Here is a 23085-nt window from a genome sequence, read left to right as displayed (position 1 = left end):
ATGTAATCCCTATCAAATTACCAATGGCATTTTTTACAGAACTAGAACAAAAAATCTTAAAATTTGTATGGAGACACAAAAGACCCCGAATAGCCAAAGCAGTCTTGAGGGAAAAAAACGGACCTGGAGGAATCAGACTCCCTGACTTCAGACTATACTACAAAGCTACAGTCATCAAGACAATATGGTACTGGCACAAAAACAGAAACACAGATCAATGGAACAAGATAGAAAGCCCAGAGATAAACCCACGCACCTATGGTCAACTAATCTATGGCAAAGGAGGCAAGCATATACAATGGAGAAAAGACAGTCTCTTCAATAAGTGGTATTGGGAAAACTGGACAGCTACATGTAAAAGAATGAACTTAGAACACTCCCTAACACCATACACAAAAATAAACTCAAAATTAGAGACCTAAATGATTAGAGACCTAAATGTAAGACTGGGCACTATAAAACTCTTAGAGGAAAACATAGGGAGAACACTCTTTGACATAAATCACAGCAAGTTCTTTTTTGATCCACCTCCTAGAGTAATGGAAATAAAAACAAAAATAAACAAATGGGACCTAATGAAACTTAAAAGCTTTTGCACAGCAAAGGAAACCATAAACAAGACGAAAAGACAACCCTCAGAATGGGAGAAAATATTTGCAAATGAAGCAACTGACAAAGGATTAATCTCCAAAATATATAAACAGCTCATGGTACTCAATATCACAAACCACCCAATCCAAAAATGGGCAGAAGACCTAAATAGACATTTCTCCAAAGAAGACATACAGATGGCCAAGAAGCACATGAAAAGCTGCTCAACATCACTAATTATTAGAGAAATGCAAATCAAAACTACAATGGGGTATTACCTCACACCAGTTAGAATGGGCATCATCAGAAAATCTACAAACAACAAATGCTGGAGAGGGTGCAGAGAAAAGGGAACCCTCTTGCACTGTTGGTGGGAATGTAAAGTGATACAGCCACTATGGAGAACAGTATGGAGGTTCCTTAAAAAACTAAAAATAGAATTATCATATGATCCAGCAATCCCACTACTGGGCATATACCCAGAGAAAACCATAATTCAAAAAGACACATGCACCTCAATGTTCACTGCAGCACTATTTACAACAGCCAGGTCATGGAAGCAACCTAAATGCCCATCAACAGACGAATGGATAAAGAAGATGTGGTACATATATAAAATGGAATATTCCTCAGCCATAAAAAGGAACAAAATTGGGTCATTTGTTGAGACGTGGATGGATCTAGAGGCTGCCATACAGAGGGAAGTAATTCAGAAAGAGATAAACAAATACCGTATATTAACGCATGTATGTGCAACCTAGAAAAATGGTACAGATGAACTGGTTTGCAGGGCAGAAGTTGAGACACAGATGTAGAGAACAAACGTATGGACACCAAGGGGGGAAAGCTGCGGTGAGGTGGGGATGCTGGTGTGCTGAATTGGGAGATTGGGATTGATATGTATACACTGATGTGTATAAAACTGATGACTAATAAGGACCTGCTGTATAAAAAAATAAATAAAATTCAAAAATTAAAAGAACAAACTACAATGAGGTATCACCTCACACCAGTCAGAATGGCCATCATCAAAAAATCTACAAACAATAAATGCTGGAGTGGGTGTGGAGAAAAGGGAACCCTCTTGCACTGTTGGTGGGAATGTAAATTGATACAGCCACTATGCAGAACAGTATGGAGGTTCCTTAAAAAACTAAAAATAGAACTACTATACGACCCAGCAATCCCACTACTGGGCATATACCCTGAGAAAACCATAATTCAAAAAGAGTCATGTACCACAATGTTCACTGCAGCTCTATTTACAATAGCCAGGATATGGAAGCAACCTAAGTGTCCAGTGACAGATGAATGGATAAAGAAGATGTGGCACATATATACAATGGAATATTACTCAGCCATAAAAAGAAATGAAATTGAGTTATTTGTAGTGAGGTGGATGGACCTACAGTCTGTCATACAGAGTGAAGTCAGAAAGAGAAAAACAAACACCGTATGCTAATACATATATATGGAATCCAAAAAAAAAAAAAAAGGTTCTGAAGAACCTAGGGACAGGATAGGAATAATGTAGAGAATGGACCTGAGGACATGAGGAGGGGGAAGGGTAAGCTGGGACGAAGTGAGAGAGTGTCATGGACTTATATATACTACCAACTGTAAAATAGATAGCTAGTGGGAAGCAGCCGCAGAGCACAGGGAGATCAGCTCGGTGCTTTGTGACCACCTAGAGGGGTGGGATAGGGAGGGTGGGAGGGAGACGCAAAAGGGAGGAGATATGGGGATATATGTATATGTATAGCTGATTCACTTTGTTATAAAGCAGAAACTAACACACCATTGTAAAGCAATTATACTCCAATAAAGACGTTAAAAAAAAAAAAACTGGTCTGCTGAAAATAAAACCTTTTTTTTTTTTAATTTTATTTATTTATATATATATTTTTGGGCTGTGTTGGGTCCTCGTTGTTGTGCGTGGGCTTTCTATAGTTGCGGCGAGCAGGGGTTACTCTTCGCTGTGGTACGCAGGCTTCTCATTGCAGTGGCTTCTCTTGTTGCAGAGAACGGGCTCTACGCACGCGGGCTTCAGTAGTTGTGGCACGTGGGCTCAGTAGTTGTGGCTCGCGGGCTCTAGAGCACAGGCTCAGTAGTTGTGGCGCACGGGCCCAATTGCTCCGTGGCATGCGGGATCTTCCCAGACTGGCGCTCAAACCCGTGTCCCCTGCATTGGCAGGCGGATTCTTAACCACTGCACCACCAGGGAACTCCCTAAAACCTCTTTTTTAACCAAAAAATTAAATTTCAAATAAATTTAAGACTTTACCTTTGACATAAGGCCCATTTTGAAACTAACTTCCTAAAATTTTTCACCAAAACCAGAATTGTTACTCTTAAATTAACAGGTCTGTGCCAATATTTGAAAATCTGAGTTTACCTTGTCTCTTTAAGAAATCAGTAGTTCTTTCTGCTTAATTTCTACCTTAAGTTATAGTCTTTTATTAATTATCAATCAATCCCATAGCAGCCAGCTGCAGTGTCCCTCATAATGGAGCTCAGGTAAGAAATAACCAGGAAGAACACATAAGTTATTAAAATCAAAGATTCTGCTTTCATGTAAATGTCTCATAGGAAAAAAAAAAAAAACTCAGATTAAAGTCTATGTTGCATCCAAAGCTAACGTTTCAAACTTCAAGCAGGTGGCATAGCAATATGCTGATAAAAGCACATATGGAAGAAGGAAAACTGAACCAAGGAGAGTAGCAAAAAATGTATAAACTGATTTCTTTTTTAAGGGTAGGAGGAGCCACCACATGGAATCAGTCTTCATTCACGGGTAATTTTTTAAAATAATGAATTGACTTTTTTTTTAAGGGAGGAGCACAAAGAGTACAACAATGAACTCACTGCTTTTAAGGGGAAAGCAGAAGGAGCACGGAACCAGTACTCCTACCAGCACCACAGCCAGTTCTTGATATTTCCTAGGTTGGTTGTATTGTTAGAAACTGGAATAAAATGTGGGTTACGCTTTTTTCAAATCAATGTCTTTAACTAACTTAAATCAATGAAGATGTCATATATTTACTTACAAACTGCAATTCAGAATATTTGGATCCATTAAGGATGGTTCATTTTATTAATCAATGTCTAGAATACAAGAGGATAAACCAATGTGTTACTCAGAGCTCCTAAAATTTCAATTACATACTGTCCTTGGTTTTCAAGTGAGAAGATATCTACTTAACACATACAAAGAAGCTATTTCTTTCTTTTTTCTCTAAATCCAAATGAGAATAGAACCAATAAATTGGGAAAATAAATTTTACCTTTCAAAGTTTTAGCAGCTCGGTGGTTTTTTGTTTTGTTTTGTTTTCATTCTTTGTGCTGCCTAAAACAATTTGATAGGTCAATTTACTTATCAGATTTTTTTAACATTTTATGTCTAATCAGATACTTTCAGTGAGGCTGCATGTGGGCTTTATTATCACACCTGTGCCATATTAGAACTAGAGAGAGAAAAGTGAAGATTGGCTCATCTAGTTCTTATCATCAACATCATAATGTAGAGTTTAATTTTAAAAATGTAAATGTCTACACTAAATATAGCTTTTCTTCCTCATCCTTTATATTTGGTTTCAAACATTTAACAAGTTTATTCTTTTCCAAATTAAAGCAAAAATCACTCAAATGCTGGTGCACATGGCTAAGAGTTTCCGAAGATCAGTCAGTATAATTCACTCATTTCACAGATAAGAAAACTGAGGGCCAGAAAAAAGAAGCCACTTGCCTAATAGGAGCAGAGCCTAAAACAGAATTCAGGTCACCAGCATTCTTTCCTACTCTACTGTGGTGCGTTACATGTTACAATATTTAGTGTTTGAGCTAGATCACACTCAAGTGTCTAACGGTCACAGCCAAAACTAACCTATGGGCCTAAGCATCCTCTTCCCTTTCATGAAAACCAAAAATAATAGCTGGAATGAGGGTACCAAAAGATATGAGCCCACAGTACAACTAACCCATCAGAAAACTGTTGATGGGTTTTGGGTATTTTTATGTCAAAAGTGAGTCACAGTGATCTTGTGGGAGTTTTTTGCCAGACAGACTTCCTAGAAAAACCTGTCACGGCCTCACTTCTTTGCCCTGCACTAAACTGAATTTTGATGTAGTCAAAATGATGCACAAATACAATCAAGAGCAGCTTCTCCCTCCTCCTGCCATTCACTCTGCTGGCAGCCACCTTGTGGAGCTGTAATACGTCATTTTTAAAGAACAAATACTAGATGATTAATTGCCAGCTATGTTATTACGAATGGTTTCACAGCTTAAAATAGTTAATTCATAGTGTTTTCAGATGAGAAGTTAAATGTCAACTCAGTTCCAGTAGTAAGTGTAAACCTTTCCCCTAGCTTTAAGTACAAGTATAAATCTCCTTTTCTGTTTGAGAAACTGTTACATAGCCATCAATTCTCCAGCAACTCCTACTTACTTCTCACTGCCTTGGTGATCTTATTTCCCCTAAAGTCCCTCCCACTCGGCAAGTTAGTGAAGAGATTCCAAAGCTGAAGAAAGCTGTAAGCCAAGGAAGCATTTCAGGTCAGTGACCCAGCAACTCCCTCTTCTTCTTGCCCTTCTTTGTACTACTCCGTCTCTCCTGATGTTCCTTCCCTCAGAAAAAGGTTAATTTGGAAAGCAATCATTAAAGAAAGAGGCAAGAAGCTTTCTGAAGTTCCAAGGCAAATTCACAAAACAGCACAAATACCCAATTTCATACATGCACATATATAAATACAATCCTTACCTTACCCCCTCACCTATCTACCCCAGCCAAAAAAGACCAAATCAGTGCATTCTAAACTCAAGGAACTGATACTGTTTTAGATTATTCATATCTCCTTCAGTAGGAGAATTAAAGACACTTTTTTTTTTTAAAATACTTCTGAGCAATAACAGTTGTGAAGTCGTGGCTTGGCATACTTCTGAGCAATAACAGTTGTGAAGTCGTGGCTTGGCACACCAGCTAGATTTTCTTTTCTTTTTTTTTTAAACATTCTTTTTTTTTTAACATATTTATTTTATTTATTTATTTTTTGGCTGTGTTGGGTCTTTGTTGCTGCGTGCGGGCTTTCTCTAGTTGCAGCGAGCGGGAGCTACTCTTTGTTGCGGTGCGCGGGCTTCTCATTGCAGTGGCTTCTCTTGCTGCGGAGCATGGGCTCTAGGCGCGCAGGCTTCAGTAGTTGTGGCACGCAGGCTCAGTAGTTGTGGCTCACAGGCTCTAGAGCGCAGGCTCAGTAGTTGTGGTGCACAGGCTTAGTTACTCCGCGGCATGTGGGATCTTCCCGGACCAGGGCTTGAACCCATGTCCCCAGCATTGGCAGGTGGATTCTTAACCACTGCGCCACCAGGGAAGCCCTAAAGACACTTTAATACCAGTAGAATTAATGTGCACTTAATTAATCATGACACTGATTAATTGATTTGTGACATTGATTTGTGAAGAGTTGTCCAGTGGCTAAATCATATTTTCTATGCCCTGAGGGAAGTGACAGCTGCCACCTCAAATCAAGATGATCCTTCCAGAAAGCAGTACTCTTCTGAGAATACAGTTGGTTTTATTCTTTCTCATAGACCTGAAACTGCCTTTGCAGCCAGGCATCATAACCTCCCACCCCTGATACCAGTGTCTTTCATGGTACCCACTCCTCTGGGGGACCCACAGTTCCTTCCCCTTCCCTTTGTGATGGCAGCACTACTAACCAGAAAAGGCCGGAAAAGAGAGACAGCACAGACCTGGGGTCAGAGGGACCTGCATTTGAATGCTGGCCCTCAGTGAGAATGACAAACTAATATCTCTGTGAGTCATCTCCTCACCTGCAACAGGGGACAAAAACACTCCTCAAATGGCTCCTTGAAGATTAAATAAAACAATGCACAAGAAGCACAGGTGGGCGCCGGGCACAGAGCAGGCCCTCAGTAAAGTTCACGTCCTCCTCCCCAGCTCAGTTTCCTGCACATGTGACAGCACTCCTGACTCTAAGAGGACAGGTTACACACGTGTTGAGGAGAGTTAGTAAGAAACATTACAATTAGGAAATAACTAAGCTGCTCTGGCCCCTCCCTTTCCAAAGTATGCCTTCTCGAATTTTTCTTTTCCATTGTTAAGGCTCAGACTGAGACAGAAGAGAAAGCAATTAGGAAAAGTATAGGAGGCAGCAGAGTCTGACGTCAGTTGAAGGGGAAAGTAGCTATTATGAAAGAAAAGAATTGAGCAAAATGTGATTTGGTAAAAAATATGACAGCCAGAGTTTGCATTAAACAGCAAGGAGGAAAGACAAAGAGGGACCTTTAAAAATCATAATGGTTCCAGGACTTCCCTGGTGGCACAGCGGTCAAGAATCCGCCTGCCAATGCAGGGGACATGGGTTCGAGCGCTGGTCCAGAAGATCCCACATGCCGCAGAGCAGCTAAGCCCGTGCACCACAACTACTGAGCCTGAGCTCTACAGCCCTCGAGTCACAACTACTGAAGCCCATGCGCCTAGAGCCCGTGCCCCGCAACAAGAGAAGCCACTGCGATGAGAAGCCTGCGCACTGCAACAAAGAGTAGCCCCTGCTCACCACAAATAGAGAAAGCCTGTGCGCAGCAACAAAGACCCAACGCAGCCAAAAATAAATAAATAAATAAATAAATTTATAAGAGAAAAAAAAAATCATAATGGTTCCATATTGTTGCAACCAGTGACCATTTCATAGCCACAATTTCAAGAGAACGCCATACAAGGTGGGTGCTACTCTGTCCAAGACTCTATAGCAGTTATTAACTACCAGATGATTTTCCAAGTACTAGGAGTAGATCATACTGCTGCAGCGTAAAGGGCCTTTGGAGCCTGTGTGCCATTTAAAGGTTAAAACTGCAAGGTTAGGGCTGGGACTTTAGAGACAAATGTCAGGAAATTCTTATTTGTGATTCTCTGAGTAATCAGCCTGCAGCCTCCTGGTGCATGTATATGCAATATCTGTCTCCGTGTACATGACAGATCCATCGGTGGAGCAGTATTAAGTGGCTGAGAAGAGGAACTGGATTGAGTTAGAGCAACATACCCCTGCTTTAACAGGAGGACAGCAATTCTGGTTTGCTTACAACACTTAATTACCTGTTCCTCACACACTCCTCTCTGGTCACTCTGTAAATTCACATTGCCACATGCTTTGGGGCTTTTTGTATCACAGTGGAAAAGTTTTAAAAGTTTAAGCAGAGGAAATCCAACTCAGCCCTCCTGCTTTTCGTCAAGTTCGCTTTCTCCCAATAGCTGTGTGGACTTAGTCACCACATTTTCATGTTAAAATAACTGAGGGTGGGGGTGTGGTGGGGGAGGGTACACGGTCTCTGCTTTGCCCTTAGAAGACCAACGTGAGAGACCAACATGCACAAAAGACATAAAGAAAGAAGCTGGCAGCCAGGGGAGAAAGAATGTGGAGAAGTGCTTTACGAGGGCCAAGGAAGAACCATCAGCCTCTAAACTTCACGGGCTGCATGCAAAGACCACTTTATCAATCCCAGCGGCACAGCTGATGGACAATTCCCACTCATATTTGGGGGAAAGGGGGGGACTTCTTTGGATTCCATTACTATCACTTATTTATTGGAATCATAGGACCAGATATCATCTAAAGCAGTGGTTCTTTATGGCGAGGTGATTTTGTCTCCCAGGGCACATGTCAACATCTAGAGACATTTTTGGTTGTCACAAGCGAGGAGATGCTACTGGCCCCTAGTGGGCAGAGGCCAAGAATACAATGCACAGGACAGCCCCACGCAACAGAGAATTACTCAGCCCAAAATGTCAACAGAAACGCTGATCTAAAGCAAACGAACTTGTGGAACTGACTTGACTATTCATGAAACAAAATAAAAGTTGTGGAATGCAAAGTTGGTTTCATTCTTTCTCATAGAACTGAAACTAGCCTTTTACAGCCAGGCACCATAACCTCCCACCACAGACATAAATGACTTTCATTTGCATCTGATAAAAATCTATCTCAAATGTATTCTTTAATTATTTTAACCGTAAAAATTATCTGGCAATTAATCTTAGATGCTTTGAAAATAATTTATAAATGGTGATTTTCCCAAGAACACATAAGTCTAAACAAGGCAATTATGAGATGAAAATAATTTTCATATTCAACTGGTAATGTTTCATAAACAAATCAGCAGCAAGTAGTAAAACTTCACAAAAAATGTCAATGTCTGCTCAGGTTGACAATAGAATCTGCAGCAGATGCTAACTTATTCTGAAAGAAGGTAAACATGTCTAAGATGAATTTTCCAAAACAGAGTAAATTTAATGAAGAACATTTATTTTGTAGCTCCTGTATGTAAATACTGAAAATAAGCTTGGTCCGATGGAAAACGTTACAAAACTAACAGACCCAACATCCCAGTATCCAAAAGGTCCTTCCAGATGGGTTAAAATCATGATTGGAGAACACACAGTCAAAGGATAATGGAAAAAGAAAACACTGATAAATTGGACTTCAACAAAATTTAAAACTTTTGCATTTCAAAAGATACCATCAAGAAAACCAAAAGATAAGCCACAGAATGGGAGAAAATATTTGTAAATTACATACGTGATAAGGAACTTGTGTCTAGAATATATAAAATACTCTTACAACTCATTAATAAGAAGACAAAAAAAAATTTTTTTAATGGGAAAAAGCAAGACATGGAAACAACCCAAGTGCCCATCAACAGATGATTGGCTTAAGAAGATGTAATATATATAAACAGTGGACTATAACTCAGCCATAAAAAGGAATGAAATACTGACATTTGCAGCAACATGGATGGACCTAGAGAATATTATACTTAGTGAAGTAAGTCAGACAAAGACAAACTTTACATAATACCACTTATACGGGGAATCTAAAAAATAATACGAATGAATCTATGTACAAAACAGAAACAGACTCACAGACATAGAAAACAAACTTATGGTTACCAAAGGGGAGAGGGACAAATTAGGAGTATGGGATTAACAGATACAAACTACTATACATAAAATAGATAAGCAACAAGATAGCACAGGGAATTATATTCAATATCTTATAATAACCTATAATGGAAAATAATCTGAAATATATATATACACACACATATATATATCTGAATCACTTTGCTGTACATCTGAAACTAACACAATATTGTAATTCAACTATACTTCAATTTCTTTTTAAATGAGCAAAAGATTTGAATAGACTTTTCACCAAAGATATATGAATGGACTATATACACATGAAAAGATTCTCAACATCATTAGTTACTAAGAAAATGCAAATAAAAACCACGAGACACTACCTCACCCCCACTATATAAATGAAAATACAGATAATAACAAGTGTTGTCAAAAATGTGGAGAAATTGAAACCCTCATACATTGCTGACAGGAAAGGTAAAATGGTACAGCCACTCTGAAAAAGTCCAGCAGTTTCGTAAAATAGTATACAATAGTTTCTTAGCGTGCCCATAACAGCATTATTCATAATAGCCAAAAAGTGGAAACAACCAAATGTCTATCAACAGATGAATGGATAAACAAAATGCGGCCTCTCCATACAATGGAATACCAAGTACATGCTCACAGCAGGGGTGAATCTCAAAAACATCAAGCTAAGTAAAAGAAGCCAGACACAACAGACCACATTTCATATGATTTCTTTTATATAAAATGTCCAGAAAAGGCAACTCTATAGAGACAGAAAGTACATTAGTGGTTTCCCAGAGCTGGGGTGGGAATGAGGAATGACTGCTAATAGGTAGAAGGTCTCCTTCTAGAATGACAGAAATTTTCTACACTTAAAACAGGTGGATTTTATGGTATTTAAATTACACCCCAAAGCTGCTTTAAAAAAATCACTTTATTGACAAGGTAGGAGACTGAGGCACAGGTTTTAGATACTGAGAACAATGATGGCACATGTAAACACAGTCAGTAAGTATTTGTGCAATGAAAAGTTAACATGCTTAAAATCAGATACCTAGGAAGAAGGTAGAACTCAGCACTCAATTCACAAATTTTTTTCCTCACAAAAGTCCTGAACAACCCCAGCAGAATTCAGACAGAATGGCAATTCTCTTATGTCAGCATAATAGTGCTCTTTATTACCAAATGATCACACATTTTCCTGCTCTGAGCATACTGATTTTGATCCAGGTACTACTTTACCCCCCCTCTGTGTAGAACCGGCCTTCAGGTCTGTGTGGAAAATTAAACACTAAAAAGGTTATTTGTTACTGAATCTAAAACATCACAAAGGCTCTTTAAGAGTTTCCCAACTGTCCTCTCTGTCTTAACGTACCTCCGTCTTGCTTCCTGGATAAGTAATTCTCAGAGAGGTATTTGTGGTATCTGTGTGCACTGGCTCCAACACAAATACAACGTCGTGTCCAGATCCTCATCCTTGCCAGACATATTTAAAACAGTTTTCATACTTTAACCTTTTTTTAAAAATGGTTTTATATCAGATTTCATTATTTATTGAGTGTCATTATTTGCTGAGGAATTATACAGAGCAAAAGGCAGCAAGTTGTTTAAACCAAATGACCACTGCATATTTTCTGGATGTTTTTTATCTTCTGCTACAGAAAAATAAGCAGTTAGGTGGCCCAGAAATAAAGGCCTGAGTCTAGATACACTCAGAATCCTCCAGGATGATACAATACTCTCAGTATCATAAACGGTTTTGTGCAACGTCGGCTGATGTGTAATACTTCCCCACTGCTCTCTACCCCGTTACTGGAATGCCATTTACTGGGAAGACAAATACCTTATAATCACTTAACTCTTCAACAACAGCTAAAAGATTAGTCTAACACTTCACACAAATTCTCTACTTGACCGATAAAAAAAAAAAACAACAAATTGGGCACCAATAGAGGCATTTTCATTTTTTATTAGCTTACGGTAGTTCATCTACTAAGGTTCCAACTACCATGAAAGAGAAGGTGTAAACTTATTTTGAACCATAAAAGTTCTCACTGTAGTAGTGAAATCTTCTATTGTAATTTCTCCTATCCCTAAATTCACCTTGAATACATACAGCTCTGGCCACCAGGAAGTTCATCATATTTCACATATATAAAAGAACTAGAATTGAATCTCCAACTTTTACGAGCTGAACAACCTGAGAAAATCACAACCTCTTTGACCTTTAATTACACATACATACACAAACACACACACACACTCACAGGAAGATAACATGGATGTGTTTTATAAGTCCCTTTGGGTCTGGAAAGAATGTGACTTGTATTTAATCTTAAGGTTGATGACTTAACATCCCTTTTTAAATAAAGATAACAATCTTGAGCCTTCTTTTAATGTTATTTGAAAATTTTTAAATATATTAAGTATCAAAGTCAAAAAAATCAAAGTTCCCCCACCCCCATTACCATGTGAAATCACTGCTTTAGTCTGACCACTTAATATATCACTCTGTGATGACAACTCTAGGCCCTCGTGGTAAATCTTGCTGGCCCAATCTTTCTTCCTTTGAAGAAGATAAAGACTTGGAAATATACAATCCAATCAAAGGCAGAGTCCTCCTACCACAACAAAATAAGCAACTTTGCTTAAGCAAAAATTATTACTTATTCTCAGAGTAAACTAAAAGGCTCCACTCAGAATACCTCAAGCAGCTACGGAAAAACTCAAATTAGAAGACCCAAGTTCTTATCTCTATTCTGTTGCTAGATAACATTGGCTAAGCTGTACAACAGCCCCTACTGTGAAATAAGAATGTTCTCTTTAGTAAATTACTTTAAGATCCTTTTGTAAATACAAGAGTCTGACAGACCTAGAAACAAACCCCCAGTCTTACAGAAGAATGAATGTTTCCCGAAGCAGCAATTTCATACCTGATGGCCAGCTCTGCCTGCATAATTCCCCAAAGCCTAGTCTACCCATCATATAATTGAACTACCTGGTTCCACAGTTTTAGAAACCTGAGGACCAGCAGATTGTTTCTATGGGTAAATGCATCTGAATTCCAAACACAAAATGTCAAACTCTCTACTACAAGTGGAGTGTCTACTCCAACTTTAAAATCGGGCTTGATTCTTCAGTTTTCAAAAGATAAACGTGAAGCATTATATAATCTAACATAAAAATAACCGATACCGTAGAATTTTACATCTAGAAGGGCTGTTAGAGATGATCTGCAACAGCCTTTTAATTTTAATGTTAATTCTACAGAGCAGGAGTGACTAATATATACAGTGTTTCTACTTTGGGTTCTCTCAATTGAGAAAATAAAAATCCAGACACTGTTAAAGACCATCAGGTATGCACATGCCCTTTTTAAAATACAGGTCCTTTGGGCAAGGATTTATTTTTCTTCACTTAGAATTAAGACTTCAACCATTCTAGATAATCCTGCAGCCTGTGGAACAAAAACCACATTCACAGAAAGATAGACAAGATGAAAAGGCAGAGGGCTACATACCAGATGAAGGAACAAGATAAAACCCCAGAAAAACAACTAAATGAAGTGGAGATAGGCAACCTTCCAGAAAAAGAATTCAGAAGAATGATAGTGAAGATGATCCAGGACCTCGGAATAAGAATGGAGGCAAAGATGGAGAAGATGCAAGAAATGTTTAACAAAGACCTAGAAGAATTAAAGAACAAACAAACAGAGATGAACAATACAATAACTGAAATGAAAACTACACTAGAAGGAATCAATAGCAGAATAACTGAGGCAGAAGAACGGATAAGTGACCTGGAATGGAAGACAGAATGGTGGAATTCACTGCTGCGGAACAGACTAAAGAAAAAAGAATGAAAAGAAATGAAGACAGCCCAAGAGACCTCTGGGACAACATTACACGCAACAATATTCGCATTATAGGGGTCCCAGAAGAAGAAGAGAGAGAGAAAGGACCAGAGAAAATATTTGAAGAGATTATAATCGAAAACTTTCCTAACACGGGAAAGGAAATAGCCACCCAAGTCCAGGAAGCACAGCGAGTCCCATATAGGATAAACCCAAGGAGAAACACGCCAAGACACATAGTAAGCAAATTGGCAAAAATTAAAGACAAAGAAAAATTATTGAAAGCAGCAAGGGAAAAACGACAAACAACATACAAGGGAACTCCCATAAGGTAAACAGCTGATTTCTCAGCAGAAACTCTACAAGCCAGAAGGGAGTGGCATGATATACTTAAAGTGATGAAAGGGAAGAACCTACAACCAAGATTACTCTACCAGGCAAGGATCTCATTCAGATTTGATGGAGAAATCAAAAGTTTTAGGGACAAGCAAAAGCTAAGAGAATTCAACACCACCAAACCAGCTCTACAACAAATGCTAAAGGAACTTCTCTAAGTGGGAAACACAAGAGAAGAAAAGGACCTACAAAACAAACCCAAAACAATTAAGAAAATGGTCATAGGAACATACATATCGATAATTACCTTAAACGTGAATGGACTAAATGCTCCAACCAAAAGACACAGGCTTGCTGAATGGATACAAAGACAGGACCCATATATATGCTGTCTACAGAGACCCACTTCAGACCTAGGGACACATACAGACTGAAAGTGAGGGGATGGAAAAAGATATTCCATGCAAATGGAAATCAAAAGAAAGCTGGAGTAGCTATACTCATATCAGATAAAATAGACTTTAAAATAAAGAATGTTACAAGAGACAAGGAAGGACACTACATAATGATCAAGGGATCAATCCAAGAAGAAGATATAACAATTATAAATATATATGCACCCAACATAGGAGCACCTCAATACATAAGGCAACTGCTAACAGCTATAAAAGAGGAAATCGACAGTAACACAATAATAGTGGGGGACTTTAACACCTCACTTACACCAATGGACAGATCATCCAAAATGAAAATAAATAAGGAAACAGAAGCTTTAAATGACACAGTAGACCAGATAGATTTAATTGATATTTATAGGACATTCCATCCAAAAACAGCAGATTACACTTTCTTCTCAAGTGCACATGGAACATTCTCCAGGATAGATCACATCTTGGGTCACAAATCAAGCTTCAGTAAATTTAAGAAAATCGAAATCATATCAACCATCTTTTCTGACCACAATGCTATGAGATTAGAAATGAATTACAGGGAAAAAGCTGTAAAAAACACAAACACATGGAGGCTAAACAATACATTACTAAATAACCAAGAGATCACTGAAGAAATCAAACAGGAAATCGAAAAATACCTAGAGACAAATGACAATGAAAACACGATGATCCAAAACCTATGGGATGCAGCAAAAGCAGTTCTAAGAGGGAGGTTTATAGCTATACAAGCCTACCTAAAGAAACAAGAAAAATCTCAAGTAAACAATCTAACCTTACACCTAAAGGAACTAGAGAAAGAAGAACAAACAAAACCCAAAGTTAGCAGAAGGAAAGAAATCATAAAGATCAGAGCAGAAATAAATGACAAAGAAACAAAGAAAACAATAGCAAATATCAATAAAACTAAAAGCTGGTTCTTTAAGAAGATAAACAAAATTGATAAGCCATTAGCCAGACTCAACATGAAAAAGAGGGAGAGGACTCAAATCAATAAAATCAGAAATGAAAAAGGAGAAGTTACAACAGACACCGCAGAAATACAAAACATCCTAAGAGACTACTACAAGCAACTCTATGCCAATGAAATGGACAACCTGGAAGAAATGGACAAATTCTTAGAAAGGTATAACCTTCCAAGACTGAACCAGGAAGAAACAGAAAATATGAACAGACCAATCACAAGTAATGAAATTGAAACTGTGATTAAAAATCTTCCAACAAACAAAAGTCCAGGACCAGATGGCTTCACAGGTGAATTCTATCAAACATTTAGAGAAGAGCTAACACCCATCCTTCTCAAACTCTTCCAAAAAACTGCAGAGGAAGGAACACTCCCAAACTCATTCTATGAGGCCACCATCACCCTGATACCCATACCAGACAAAGATACTACAAAAAAAGAAAATTACAGACCAATATCACTGATGAATATAGATGCAAAAATCCTCAACAAAATACTGGCAAACAGAATCCAACAACACATTAAAAGGATCATACGCCACAATCAAGTGGGATTTATCCCAGGGATGCAAGGATTCTTCAATATACGCAAATCAATCAATGTGATACACCATATTAACAAATTGAAGAAGAAAAACCATATGATCATCTCAATAGATGCAGAAAAAGCTTTTGACAAAATTCAACACCCATTTATGATAAAAACTCTCCAGAAAGTAGGCACAGAGGGAACTTTCCTCAACATAATAAAGGCCATATACGACAAACCCACAGCAAACATCATTCTCAATGGTGAAAAACTGGAAGCATTTCCTCTAAGATCAGGAATGAGACAAGGATGTCCACTCTCACCACTATTATTCAACATAGTTTTGGAAGTCCTAGCCACGGCAATCAGAGAAGAAAAAGAAATAAAAGGAATACAAATCGGAAAAGAAGAAGTAAAACTGTCACTGTTTGCAGATGACATGATACTATACGTAGAGAATCCTAAAAATGCCACCAGAAAACTAATAGAACTAATCAATGAATTTGGTAAAGTTGCAGGATACAAAATTCATGCACAGAAATCTCTTGCATTCCTATACACCAATGATGAAAAATCTGAAAGAGAAATTACGGAAACACTCCCATTTACCATTGCAACAAAAAGAATAAAATATCTAGGAATAAACCTACCTAGGGAGACAAAAGACCTGTATGCAGAAAACTATAAGACACTGATGAAAGAAATTAAAGATGATACCAACAGGTGGAGAGATATACCATGTTCTTGGATTGGAAGAATCAATATTGTGAAAATGACTATACTACCGAAAGCAATCTACAGATTCAATGCAATCCCTATCAAATTACCAATGGCATTTTTTACGGAGCTAGAACAAATCATCTTAAAATTTGTATGGAGACACAAAAGACCCTGAATAGCCAAAGCAGTCTTGAGGGAAAAAAACGGAGCTAGAGGAATCAGACTCCCTGACTTCAGACTATACTACAAAGCTACAGTCATCAAGACAATATGGTACTGGCACAAAAACAGAAACATAGATCAGTGGAACAGGATAGAAAGCCCAGAGATAAACCCACACACCTATGGTCAACTAATCTATGAAAAAGGAGGTGAAGATATACAATGGAGAAAAGACAGTCTCTTCAATAAGTGGTGCTGGGAAAACTGGACAGCTACATGTAAAAGAATGAAACTAGAGCACTCCCTAACACCATACACAAAAATAAACTCAAAATGGATTCGAGACTTAAATGTAAGACCGGACACTATAAAACCCTTAGAGGAAAACATAGGAAGAACACTCTTTGACATCAATCACAGCAAGATCTTTTTTGATCCACCTCCTAGAGTAATGGAAATAAAAACAAAAATAAACAAATGGGACCTAATGAAACTTCAAAGCTTTTGCACAGCAAAGGAAACCATAAACAAGACGAAAAGACAACCCTCAGAATGGGAGAAAATATTTGCAAACGAATCAACGGACAAAGGATTAATCTCCAAAATATATAAAGAGCTCATGCAGCTCAATATTAAGAAAACAAACAACCCAATCCAAAAATGGGCAGAAGACCTAAATAGACATTTCTCCAAAGAAGACATACAGATGGCCAAGAAGCACATGATAAGATGCTCAACATCACTAATTATTAGAGAAATGCAAATCAAAACTACAATGAGGTTATCACCTCACACCAGTTAGAATGGGCATCATCAGAAAATCTACAAACAACAAATGCTGGAGAGGGTGTGGAGAAAAGGGAACCCTCTTGCACTGTTGGTGGAAATGTAAATTGATACAGCCACTATGGAGAACAGTATGGAGGTTCCTTAAAAAACTAAAAATAGATTTACCATATGATCCAGCAATCCCACTACTGGGCATATACCCAGATAAGACCATAATTCTAAAAGACACATGCACCCCAATGTTCACTGCAGCACTATTTACAATAGCCAGGTCATGGAACCAACCTAAATGCCCATCGACAGACGAATGGTTAAAGAAGTTGTGGTACATATATACAATGGAATATTACTCAGCCATAAAAAGGAATGAAATTGAGGCATTTGCTGAGATGTGGATAGATCTAGAGACTGTCATAGAGAGTGAAGTAAGTCAGAAAGAGAAAGACAAATACCGTATATTAATGCATGTACGTGGAACCTAGAAAAAAGGTACAGATGAGCCGGTTTGCAGGGCAGAAGTTGAGACACAGATGTAGAGAACAGACATATGGACACCAAGGGGGGAAAACTGCAGTGGGGTGGGGATGGTGGTGTGCTGAAGTGGGCGATTGGGATTGACATGTATACACTGATGTGTATAAAATTGATGACTAACAAGAACCTGCAGTTTTAAAAAAAAGAAACAAACAAAACAACTAATACTAAACTTTCATTGGGTTATTTGTATGGAAATATGTTAATATAAATGTTTCAGACATTACATGAAATTTCTAAAAATCTTATATGTTCTGGTATAATGTTATAAGTCATAATTCTAGTTATTACTTTAAAATGTATATCTCAGAGAAAAAAAAAGATTAACTATGAATTGAACCTGGATGATGGATACAGAAGAGTTAATTATACTATTTTTGTTTATATTTTATTTTTTTTATTGTTTTCTATAATAAAATGTTTTTAAAAATTAAAAAAAAAAAGACTTCAACCATTCTAAATGGAAATGTGAGCATATTTGAAAACCTTCTTTTAGAGTTAATCTTCTCTCTCAGTTCTTACACCAATGCCACCACCTTAAATACTTCTGATTGCTAAGGAATTCCAACACTTTTCAATGAGACAGTCCATGCACACAAATCCCGAATGAGAACATATGCTCCAGCACTTGGTACTTGAGCACTCTAGGCAACTCACCAAGCCCCGGTTTCTTCATTTATAAAATGGAGAAACCCTGACTCCATGAATTCACAAGGATACAAGAACCAAACTAAATTATGTGAAAACATGTTTGGGAAGAATATTGATATACATATAAATGCTTATTATAAGATCTCCAAATTCCCACATTTCACTAGAAGAAAAAAATTGCTCCAAACGTTCAGGTGTAGGACCTAAATGGCTTACAGTTGCTAAGTTAGCATTACATACATTAAAACCAAATGGGATTTTTCTATCTAAAGTTCCTTCTAGGAAAACAGAGTAAGATGTTAAAACTTAGGTATCAACATTTTAATATTTCCACAGGTGGAGCACATACTTTCACCACATCCCTCCTGAAGGCAGGAATAGTCTCTTAGTAGTCCTTTCAGCTGCAGTAACTGGCACAGAGACTAGCTCTGTTCTTAATATCAGAATACACTTTTCCAGAATAAAAGTAAAATGTTCATATAAACATATGTGGGGTGGAAGGAGGTCCGGCCTGGGGGTACCGACACTTGCTCTCACACCACACACAGCCTTGCATAAGCATTCTGAGCCTTCATTTCCCTTTAAAAGTCTACACTGGTAATGCCCCTTTTATCTGATGTCAGACATCCACCCAGAATACTGCACATAAAGCCTTTGAGTGACAAAATGAAAAAAGCTTCTCACAAAGTCCACACTTTATCCATAGTAGAGGCCTACTGATTTTTATTTCATGTATACTTATAATAAACTTGGTTACTTGGTTATGAAATATTTCCCATTATTGTTAAAAGCAGTACTTTTTTTTTTTTTTTGGCTGCACCACGCAGCATATGGGATCTTAGTTCCCCGACCCGGGATCGAACCCGTGCCCCCTGCATTGGAAGCGTGGAATCTTAACCACTGGACCACGAGGGAAGTCCCCAAAAGCAGTAAAATAGATCAGATGTCGAAGGAAAGAAACTGGAGAAACCCTAAATGTTCTTCTTCCTGATGCATGGGAAGAAACCAAACCTTCCCCAAAAGGTAAATTAGATTCAATCCAAAATCATACTATTGCTTAATGTCACTGAACACTTAAAAGTCATTCATTATGGCAGTCTCCATCTTTTATGCCAAAATTAGACTCAATTTGTGATTAATTTAATTCAATCTTTAATTATGATAAAACAGAATCAATGCTCAGCAAATACTGTACTACATTCTAATACTATCCGTGGTTACCCAAATCATTAACCTGGGAAGAAATGGTAAAAGCCCTCTCTCATAGTTCACTTTTCCTTACTCAAGTAATCTCTTCACTAACTCTTTCTATTTTATTTTTCACTACATAACATTAATGGAATCACAAAGGAAAGGTCATCTAATTTTAAGCAACACAAAAGTTATCCAAGAAGCATTTTACATATAGAAATAAAGTGGATTATTTTATTTTACAGAATTAATTTTATTCCCAATGATGCTAATATATTTTAAAGAAGTACAGTGTTAACTATTCCCCAACTATAGGTAATCAGCTCCTTCAAGGAAGTGACCGTGTCTGCCAATTCTGATCCTTAAAGCACGTGATAACCAAAAGAAAACTTAACAAATATTTCTGAGACTGGCTTTGAAAGGACTTTTATATATCAGTAATGGAAATCCAAATGCATATAATTCCTTTGGAAAGTTAAATACACCAAGGATCTTAAGAATTCTGAGCAAATTCTGATATGTTCTCTAGATGTAATATATGATGGAAACTAATTTACAGTGTAATGGTAGATGAAAATATCAGGATAAAAATAATCTATGAAATATATGTAAAATATAAAAGTATATCTTATATAAATATATGTATTTATACAAATCATACACCTTAATGTGTTATAAATATATAATTGTATACATTTATATATTCAATATTTCAGATACAATATTTTGAATTTTTATATATAAAATGTTAAAAATATTACATGTTATACATAAAATATAAAAATTATATATGAAATGTAATTATCAATTTTTTTAAAACCTGTGCATTGGGAAAAAAACTGGAAGGAAATGCACAGAAATGTTAACACAGTATTTGTGTTTGGGTGATGAGACCTTGGCTGACATTTTCTTTTCTACATGTGCTAAATCTTACTTAATGGACTATGCACTACTTTTAGAATAAAACAATTTTCAAAAAAAAAAGAAAGGAAAAAATGGGAAGGAGCACTGATGAGAGGTAAGGAAATGGCATAATTAGAGCAGTTAGTTACCATTTAGTGTTATAATTAAGGAACTTTTTATGTGATCACAAATGATACCTAAGTTACAGAACATTTGTGCTGGAGTGACAAACTGCCTAATTCTGTCATTTGACAGGTACTACAGGAAGAAGTTACAGCTTATATGATGCTTTACACTTTACAAAATGCTTTCAAAATGTCACATCACCGGTCCTTCAAAGAATCCTGTGAGATAGATTCATATGCCCCATTTTCAGGATCAGGAAACTGAGGGCTAGAGAGAGAATGTGCTTTAATAATAATATCTACCATTTACCGAATGATTACTCTGGGTTAAGCACAAAATCCTGTGAAAATTATCACCACTTTACAAAGAAAACTGAATGGCATAGGTTACAGCTGAGAGTCACTGTTCTGACTCGAAGCCACGCATTTAAAACAGGAGTCTTGAGTTATAATCAACTTCGCGGAGTTAGTTAGTGGAAGAGTTGAGCCTATGCCCCCAGTCCTATGGTTTCTCTACTACACTGGTCTCCCCTCCTCGCCTACGGTTCTTTCAAGAGTGACTTAGTTTGACAACCACTATGAAGGTCCAGAGGCAAAAGGACTAGGCCCAGTAATAACCAAAAACTAATGTTGGCGGAGGGCCTAGCCTCAGAAGGAAGGCAAGGCAGTGAATAACTGCAGAGTGCAGGGAGCAAGTCGAACAAGTCTTAAAATACACATCAAGGGGTAGCCAGAGGAAACACTCTCTACCTCAGGAGCAGGGATGGCAACATAAATCACGATTCCTGCACCTGACACTCGCGTTCCTCGGTACCACTCCCAGAGCGCCTTTCCGGTTCACCTCAAAGGTTGACCGCAACAACCCCTGGGCTGGGGTCCTACTTTACAGAAAAAGCTGGAAGAAACGACATGGTAGGCCCGGCAAGCAGAGAAACAACGAGTGCAGGAGCTAACGGTGGACACCTGGCGGACTGGGCACCTCGACCACGTATGAAGGGCACCAGAGGAGTCTCGGGTCACCACCGAGGGGAGCAAGAGTCCAGGGCCCGCGGCGGCGACAGAGGCCCCGAGGGAGGCCGCGGTGCTGGGACTGTCGCCAGCCGAGGCTCGGCGCGGGGCTTGGAGATCAGCCCAGGTGCCTCACTACTCACGTTGGACTAGCCGGTCTGCGGAAAAGGTGGATGAGCAGCTGGTGACTAGCGCGCAGGGTACGCCCGCAGCCATCTCTGCGCCAGCGAACAGGTTCTGTCCAGGAGCCCCTTCCGCCTTGGGCGATACCACGGCCGCCGGCGCGCGGGGGAGACGCGCAAAGGAAGGCGCGTTCTCAGAAGGCACGGCCGGCCCTGCCTCCTCCCCCAGCCCCTCTTCCGCTCCCGGCGTGGACCAGGCCGGGCTGCGCGTGGCGTTGCCATGGGGACGAGCTCCCTCCGCAGTAGGTTCCGGCGCCTGGAGACCTCGCCTCCCCCGGGAGGTAGCCCCGCCCGGCTGTAGGCATGGCCCAGGAGACGGAAAACCACGACCCCATCGGATCCATATTAATCCAGGTGGGAAATGGGCCTCACTCTCCCTTCCCAGCTAAGACCCTTCGAGCGAGGCCCAGCAGCGCCCAACCACTCACGCCCGCCCATCCACTCACGCCCACCCTCTTGGAGCGCCGCTCCCACACTGCCTCCAACACACGAGCGGCAGCACCGCTTAGAGAACTACCAGATATGCCAACCAGACCTCTCCCGCCAAGCTCACACACCTCCGGAGCCTGAGCCTGGAGGTTGCGCTTCCGAAGCACAACCATTTTGCCTCTGGTAAAACTCCAGGACCATACACACCACCGGGATCTTTACTTTGGAAAAATGCATCTTACAGTGAGGCACCATTTTTAAGTGTTATGTTCTGAAAATTTTGATCCCATGATGTAGGGAACTGGAGGAGATATGAATCAGACACATTGGAGAGGTGATAAATCTGGGGAGAAGTTGAAATATGTGAACTGCTTTTCTTAAGTTTTTTTGGATCTAGAAGTCCCTTGCAAATAAATGAGTTCTGGGGATGTAATGTACACCATGGGAATTATAGTTAATAATGCTCTACTATGTATTTGAAAGTTGCTAAGAGTAAATCTTAAAAGTTCTCATCACAAGAAAAAAAATTGTAACGATTGACATGTGTGGTGATGGATGTTAACTAGACTTACTGTGGTGATCATTTAGCAATATGTACAAATATCGAATCATTATGTTGTATATGTGAAACTAATGTTATATGTCAATTATATCGCAATAAAAAATAATAAAATAGAAATACCTTGCTTGGGAACATACAGATAGGGAAACATATTAAAGATAAAA

The 23085-nt window shown here is 38.7% G+C and overlaps 2 protein-coding genes across 7 annotated transcripts in view; one reads left to right on the top strand and one right to left on the bottom strand.

Moving 5' to 3' along the window:
* Positions 1–22101, bottom strand: part of AAGAB (alpha and gamma adaptin binding protein) — an 87993-nt gene extending 65892 nt beyond the window's left edge. For all 6 annotated transcript variants that reach the window (XM_036843593.1, XM_036843592.1, XM_036843595.1 and 3 more), the window contains exon 1: positions 21892–22101. In XM_036843593.1, coding sequence (XP_036699488.1) covers positions 21892–21964 — 73 coding nt within the window. In that variant the 5' untranslated portion in view covers positions 21965–22101. The remainder of the gene's footprint in view (positions 1–21891) is intronic.
* Positions 22102–22227: 126 nt separating this feature from the next.
* The window catches only part of IQCH (IQ motif containing H), a 215198-nt gene continuing 214340 nt past the window's right edge, over positions 22228–23085 (top strand). The window contains exon 1 of the mRNA XM_036843582.1: positions 22228–22284. Within this exon, the coding sequence (XP_036699477.1) occupies positions 22234–22284 (51 nt within the window). The 5' untranslated portion in view covers positions 22228–22233. The remainder of the gene's footprint in view (positions 22285–23085) is intronic.

Source organism: Balaenoptera musculus, chromosome 2 (assembly GCF_009873245.2).
Source record: "Balaenoptera musculus isolate JJ_BM4_2016_0621 chromosome 2, mBalMus1.pri.v3, whole genome shotgun sequence".
NCBI classification, from domain to species: domain Eukaryota; kingdom Metazoa; phylum Chordata; class Mammalia; order Artiodactyla; family Balaenopteridae; genus Balaenoptera; species Balaenoptera musculus.
The sequence above is the reverse complement of the archived record's forward strand: the minus strand, read 5'-3'. Positions and strand labels throughout refer to the sequence as shown.